The sequence below is a fragment of the Trichosurus vulpecula genome, chromosome 1 (assembly GCF_011100635.1).
Source record: "Trichosurus vulpecula isolate mTriVul1 chromosome 1, mTriVul1.pri, whole genome shotgun sequence".
Taxonomy (NCBI): domain Eukaryota; kingdom Metazoa; phylum Chordata; class Mammalia; order Diprotodontia; family Phalangeridae; genus Trichosurus; species Trichosurus vulpecula.
In genome coordinates, this window is record NC_050573.1 from 35,033,056 (window position 1) to 35,040,626 (window position 7,571).

The 7,571-nt window shown below is 40.8% G+C and overlaps 1 protein-coding gene across 1 annotated transcript in view; it reads right to left on the reverse strand.

The window, feature by feature from the left end:
* Positions 1-7,515, reverse strand: part of RAD9B (RAD9 checkpoint clamp component B) — a 54,700-nt gene extending 47,185 nt beyond the window's left edge. Inside the window, exons 1-3 of the mRNA XM_036760210.1 lie at positions 7,326-7,515; positions 3,269-3,339; positions 1,635-1,784 (exon numbers count right to left, since the gene is read on the reverse strand). Coding sequence (XP_036616105.1) covers positions 1,635-1,784; positions 3,269-3,339; positions 7,326-7,515 — 411 coding nt within the window. The remainder of the gene's footprint in view (positions 1-1,634; positions 1,785-3,268; positions 3,340-7,325) is intronic.
* Positions 7,516-7,571: the final 56 nt, after the last annotated feature.

Sequence of the window (7,571 nt, forward strand, 5' to 3'; positions counted from 1 at the left end):
TTCTCTGATGCTCCACTTCTAAGCTGTTCCTCCGCTCAGCTGGGCTCATTTCCTTATAGCGCTATAGTGTCCATCACTTTGAACATCAAGCTTATCAATGCCTTCAGGCTTAATGATTCCTTCAGTTGAAGGAGTGCTATGGTCTTTTTGGGAAAGGCAGAAGTCCTTATCTCAATATTAGCAAAAACCTCTCCAACTCTGCTACCTTTGACAAGATTCATCTTCTCCACTTCTCAGTAACAATAGGTACAACTCAGAGAAGTAACAACTTTGTTTTCTTTTCAGCAAGAGTTGGTGACAGAGAGCAAACTATATTTTTTTCTACTCTTCTTTTCAGCAACTAGCCATATATTTCAAAAATGAGTAATTGCTCCATCACATGCAAATCAAAAAATGCTGTCTCAAAACACTCAGCCACTGCTTTCCTCCAGAACACATAAGTAGACAAGCCCCAGACAAGTGAATTGTCAAGGGTTACCCTCCTTATAATCATAGGATTAATGAGTAGAAAATATAGATAATTTTTTCCCTTTCAGTTAATTTTACCAGTGGAAATTCTCACTCTTTCACCAATGGGAATTCTCTTCAAACCATGTTGCCACGACCAAGACACCATTACTCACCTGAGAGCAAATCCTAATTATAAGCAAGATATCAGTTAGAACTAATAAACTGAAGTTGCAAAGACGAAATGATCAACATTTTGAGTGGTAAATTCACACATTTAACTCTAATAAATTGACAGTAAAGTTATACCTAAAAATAATCAGCACAACAGTTGAATGAGCAGAAGACTATCTGCAGAATGCAAGTAGGCTAATGAATGAATTCTTTTTATAAAATAAAATTTTAGTGATATCTTTTGGTTTAATATCACCTGCATTTTCAACTGAATCCTTCCCCTATTCTCTTTCAGAAAGGTGTAGTCCTTATAACAAAGGCAGGGGGAGAAAGAAATTAATGGACAGCAAAACTAAGAAATGTACTGAAAAAGTCAGCCATTATATGTAGTGTTCCAGAAGCAGAGGAGGGGGAGGGGAAGGTATCTTCTAATATCCTAAAGTCTCTTCTTGGGGCCAAGTTTGATGTCAAAGAATTAATTTTCAAGTGTTTTTTCTTATTTTCTCCACTTATATTGTTGTAAACACTGTGTATACTGTCTTCTTGATTCTGCTTACTTCACTATGTATTAGTTCATGTAAATCTTTCCATGCTTCTCTGTAGTCATCACAGTCATTGTTTTTTATAGCACAGTAATATTATTGTGACCACATATGTTTAGTCACTCTCCAGATGATGGGTAAATACTATGTTTCCTGTTTTTTGCTACCACAAAAGTACTGTTAGCAATTCAAGGTGTCCCAAAAGTTTTAGTGCAGTTTTAAGCTTAAAACATTTTGTATTAATTACTTGCTTAAATGTTATATCCCCTGTCTAGCCTATAAGTTCCATTTGAGTTGTTGACTCCTAGGACAGTAAGCTTACAAGAAGCAAGCACCCCTTTATAAATGACGTTGCATTGAATTAATTTAAACCAAAATATAAAGAATATATGTTTTTGTTCCACATATCAAATATTCCCACTATGCACTGGGGAAAAAAAACCACACTGCCTTCAGTCCACTATGATTTACCTTCATTCCTAATTTACATTTTAGACGCAATGGCATATTACTGTCACATATTTCAGGCGTAGCTGACCATTGGTACAGTTGAAAGAATGAAGTTGGGAATAAAACACTTGCATAAGCTGATCTAGAAGAATTCACGGACCGCAGAGCAAGCTGGAAAAAAAAAAAAAAACAAATGGCAAATGAATTTACACAAAATGATATGAAGAAAACAACTTTTTTAATATCTTAAAACTTAGGTAGTTGCATGAAACTATAGTATACAAGCACTATACTCCAATAGTTCTATCCATATAAAAACACAATCTAGCACTAACCATAGGTGTCCCACAGGGCTCTGTCCTGGACCCTCTTCCTTTCTCCCTCTATACTATATTACTGGGTGATCTTATCACCTTTCATGGATTTAATTGTCATCTCCATGTTCAGAATTGTCAAATCTGCTTATCCAGCCCTGACCTCTAACTTCACTTCCAGTTTCTCATCTCCAACTACCCTTCACTCATCTCAGACTGGATTTCCAGTAGACATCTTAAACACAGTGTGTCCAAAACTAAATTCATTATCTTTCCCCCTACACACTCCACTCCTTCCAAATTTCCCTACTGTTGAGGGCCACACCATCTTCCCAGTCCTCCAGGCTCAAAACCTAGGAGTAACCCTCAATTTCTCACTATCTCCCCCTCCTTCCCCCTATATCCCACCTGTTGTCAAAGCCTGGTGAATTCACCTTTGTAACATCACTCAACTATGTCTTCTTCTCTTCTCTGATACTGCCACCACCCCAGTGCTGGCCTTCATCACCTCATGCTTGGACTATTACAATAAATAGCTTGTTGGCTGGTCTGCCTGCCATAAGTCTTTCCCTTCTCCATTCCGTTATCCATGCAGCCACCAAAGTGATTTTCCTAAAGCACCACGTCACTCCCACATTCAGCATACTCCAGTGGTTCCCTATCACCTCCAGAATAAAATACAAAGTTCTTTGTTGTTCACGGTCCTTCATAACCTACTTCTCCCCCGCTCTACCCCACACACCTTTTCAGTCTTTTTATACTTTACCCCCTTCCCCATACTCTTCAATGCAGTAAAACTAGTCTCCTGGCTCTTTCTTGAATAAGAGACTCCCATCACTTTGCTGACTCAGTCCCTGGAATGTTTTCCCACCTCTTTTCCACCTACCGGCTTCCTTCAAGTCCTAGCTAAAACCTCATATTCTACAGAAAACCTCTTAATTCTAGTGCCTCCCTTCTGTGGACTATTTCCAACTTATCCTTCTATATTGCTTGTTTGTATATATTTGTTTTCATGATGTCTTCCCCATCAGACTGTGAGCTCCTTGAGGGAAAGCACTATCTTTTGTCTCATTCTGTATCCCCAGTGCTTAGTACAGTGTCTGGTGCACAGTAGGCACTTACTAAATGTTTATTGACTAACTGGAATGGCTCAAGTTAGCTATATTTGGAGGGGGGCATGGTTGGTTTGTTTGTTTTTTTAAAGATATAAAGAAAAAAGTTGTAACAATAAAAGTAATTTTCTTGAATTTTCATCCTCTGGTAAACGATGAACTTGGATTAACATCTTTGAATGATTTCCTTTGCTTTTATATTTGATCTGTTAAGTTAATTTTCACTTACACCTCTTTCAGTAGGGTCAAGCCACAGGTCCTCACTAATTCGAGCTAAAGCATGGATTGCTCTCCCAAACACTGTAAAGAAAAAGGAGAGTGGTTTTTAAGTTCTGTTCCTATAACTGAAGATAAACATGAATACAGACCTCACAGACAAGGTGATAAGTATATCTATTTAAATTCACAGATTTGTAGCACCCTGTTCATATTCAAGGGAAGGGGTCAAAAGGTCTAGTCTAGAATCAATCTCACACTGTAGATACAGAGACTGTTATGGAGGATAACTGTCAAACCCCCACCATCTGTTTCCCTGGGCCCTGTCAGAGATGATCCTGGCCTATATAGACCCTCTTGAATTTCCTGAGCCAGGGTAGCATTTGCAATGGCTCTATAATTAATAATAAATCAGAAAGTAATTCTTTTCAAAAATCACTTTAAGTTTTGTAGTATTGTTTATTTGATAATGGCTAACATGACCCTATATTTCATCTTTCTACCTAGTTCATGGTTTCTCCAGATGCCTCCAAAATAGGCAGCAATGGTGTGGATTGGAAGAGTTTGTCCCAAGTCTTCATTTAAGATGTGATCCCTAAGAACCCATTGCTGTGAAATACTAGCATGTTTTTTTACAACACTTTAAGGTTGACAGAGCATTTTCTTCACTAAAGCCCCGAAAATAGGTTGTGTAGGTCATATCATCACCATCTTACAGAGGATGAAACTAAGGGGATGAAGTGACTTGCCCAGAGTCATGCAAGTTTTATCTAGCAAGTGCAGTATTCAAATCCTGATGTTTGGAGTCTAAGGAGATCTGTTATAGGATATTTTCCTATTAAGCATGGTTGCACGAGATGGCTATTGAGGTTCAGACTGACTCCAAAATTCTGTGATTCTGTGGACACTAGTACTCTTTACATTACACCTTGGTGGATAGAGTGATGAATCTGAAATCAAGAAGACCTGGGTTTGAATTTGTCCTAAGACACTTGCTAGCCATGGACTTAGGACATGTCACTTAACCTTTCTCAGGCTGAGATTCCTCATCTGTGAAATTAGAATAATAATAATGATTATCTCAAAAGGTTGTTTTGAGAAGCAAATCATATGAGACAATAGGGGTACTTCTAGCGTACTCCCTAAACTTGCTCTCAAATCTTTGCGCTGAGTCCTTAGAGAAGGACTACTATTTTTAAGTTTCTAGGGTATAGAATGTATAGCATAACTTCTTCTAAAACAATAGCTCACAAATCCCCACCAGTATGCCTCCTTTTAACAATCAGCCAGCAGACACAATTCGTTCTTGGCAAAAGCATTTCCTAAAATGGCATAGTAAGATTGTTGATGCTTGTCCTTCATTCTTGCAGAGGATCATAATATCAGGAAGATGATGCCATGACATGCAAGTGAGTTGGATTTAAGAGAGGGAGGGCTGTGCAAAGTCATCGGCCCCACTTTATCCTCCAAAGTCATATAGGTCCAGTGGCAAGACATAGATCAGGATGACTGGAGATGGCCCTGAGGCATATTAAGAACAATAGCTACCAAACAAATAATACCCCCTACAAACCTTGGGTGCACTCTTCTACAAGTACAATCAGCGTCTTTGGAAGAATGGTTGTAGGAAACAAATCTAGAATTACAGGGACTTAATGTCTTTTCTCTCCCAGTGGACCCTTCACAAAATTCTCCCTCCCCCTTACTCCCTGGACATAATGTCTCTGCTGAGCAGATTGCTCAAATCTCTCTACAACTTAATTCTCAATTGCAAGGACTAGCTTTCTTTTAAGGCCATAGTTGGCTCTCTTCTTTACTACCAGATGCCCAATCCTAAAAGCTGCTTCTGGCCTCAAGAGACTACCTCTCTGTATCCATTAACAGTCTGAACTATGTCTTTGCCCCCCTCAACTGTGCCCTGAAATATGGAACTGACTCTTAAACTGCTGGATAGGGTGTCTCTTTCTGGCCAGGGAGCTCTGCCACTAGATGCCAGGATTTGAAACCAATTAGGGTAATGTATCAACCTTGTGATTTCATCAGTGTAGATGACTCCAAGGGTCATGACTCCTTTTATCCATACAGATAAGCAACTGGTTCATAACTTTTAGCCTTAGAGAACTGCCTGGAAGCACTCAGTAGGTGACTGTCCAAGATCACAGGGCCAGTATTTGTCAGAGGTAGGACTTGAGCACCTCCTGATGCCAAGGCTCAGGCCTCTATATAATCTACTGTATTGTCTCTCCACAGGATCATAAGTTTATAGAATGTTAGAGCTGGAAAGAACCCTAAAGGTCATGGAGTACATTTTATAGATTTTACAGAGAAGGAAAAATAACTTTTCCAAGGAAACATGAGTTAGAAGCAAGGCCAGAATTCAAACTCAGGTCAGATCATCATAGACCATTAGAATATGATAGCACCTTAGATATCATCTAGTCTAATCCCTTCATTTTACAGAAGGAGAAATCAAGGCACAGAGAAGAAAAGTAACTTTCCCAGGAATATCAAAAATGGTTGCTCTTGAGTTGAAGGTACCTTAGATATCATGGAGGCTCATTTTACAGATCAGGAAAATGAAGTATTGCAGAGTAATTAGTAGTAGTATTACAGAGTATTATTATTCAGAGTAGTATTACAGAGGGGTGAAGTCAATTGCCCAAGCATACTATAGATGGGTGAACTGGGATTCTAACCTAGGTGTTCTGGACTCCTTTCCATAAGATAGTAGACAATATGGTATAGCAGAGAGAGTGCAAATGACAAGATGAATTGGGTTTGAATCCCACCTCTCATATTTAATGGCTATGTGATTTGGGCAAGTCATATCACCTCTCAAGAGCTTCAATTTTGTCATCTGTCAAACTGGGATAATAATACCTGTGAGACTTCAAAGGATTGTTGGGAGGCTCAGATGGGAAAATGAAAAACTTAAAGTCTTTGGCAAAGGTCTTCTAACACCTTACTCCCTGAAGAGTATATATGGTCTTCCATCCAGTGACAATGACCTCTTGCCTGTTCCATAAAGAAGACACTCCAGGCATTCTCTGGCTGTCCCCCATGCCTGGAAAGCTCCACTTTTGACCGCTGATCTCCCTGATTTTCCTTTAAATCCCACCTCTTATAGGAAACCTTCTCCAACCCCTCTTAATTCTAGAGCCCTCTCTCTTTTCAGTTCAGTTGTTTTTCAGTCATGTCTGATTCTTCAGGACCCATCTGGGTTTTCTTGGCAAAGATACTGGAGTGGTTTACCACCTCCTTCTCCAGCTCATGTTACAGATGAGGAAACTGAGGCAGAGGTAAGTGACTTGCCCAGGATCACACAGCTAGTAAGAGTCTGAGGCCAGATTTTAACTCAGGAAGCTAAGTCTTCCTGACTCCAGGCCAAGCACTCTATGCACTACCCCCTTTCTTTAGTTTATCATTTCCTATTTATCCTGTACATAGCTTGCTTTGTATACATTTGTTTGCATGTTGTCTCCCATATTGGATTACAAGCTATTTGAGGGCAGGGACTGTCTTTTGTCTCTTTTTGTATCCCTATCGATTGCGGATACAGGCACATAGTAGACGCTCATCTAAACGTGGATTGATTGAAATGACACCTATTATTATTCCTCAAGGACACACAGCATTGACAGGGGAGGAAGGATTCAGCTGCAAGATCATAATTTAAAGTTGGAAGGGGTTATAAAAAATAGAATCTATGCTCCCCCTCATTTTACAGAGAGGGAAACTGAGGCTCATAGAAAGGAAGCCACTTGCCCAATGGGTAGGGTAGCAGACCCAGGATTTGAATCTGGGTCCTCTGACTCTCAATCTGTTTTTAGAGATGGAAAGAAGCTTATGGGTCATGGAAACCACGGGTCATCCAAACCACTTTCCCAAGGACATAGTACGGCAGTGATGGAGCTAGAATCCCAATCTAGATCAGGTCAAAGGGTCATTTAGTACGAGAGCCGACAGATCATTGGGTCTGGCCCTCATCTTTTGCAGAGGAAGAAACTGAGGCAGCACCCAGTGGGGCCGGGTCCCCTGGGCTCGGGTGGCAGGTGGGACGGCGGCTGCACCTTTCACGTGGTGGTCGCCCAACTCACACTCCATCTTCTCCAAGGTGGGGTCGAGGATCTTGGAGCAGACACCAGGGTTGCGTCCTAAGAAGACCTCCTCAGCGCGAGCGACGACGCCCCGCGCGTGCTCAGAAGCGCCCTGGGCTTCCCGCTCTTTCCGAACCGGCCCCACCCCCGGATTTCCGGTCATCTGTTTCCGTGCCCGTCGCCGCTTCGCTTACCGGAGAATCAAGACCTCTCCGGGCT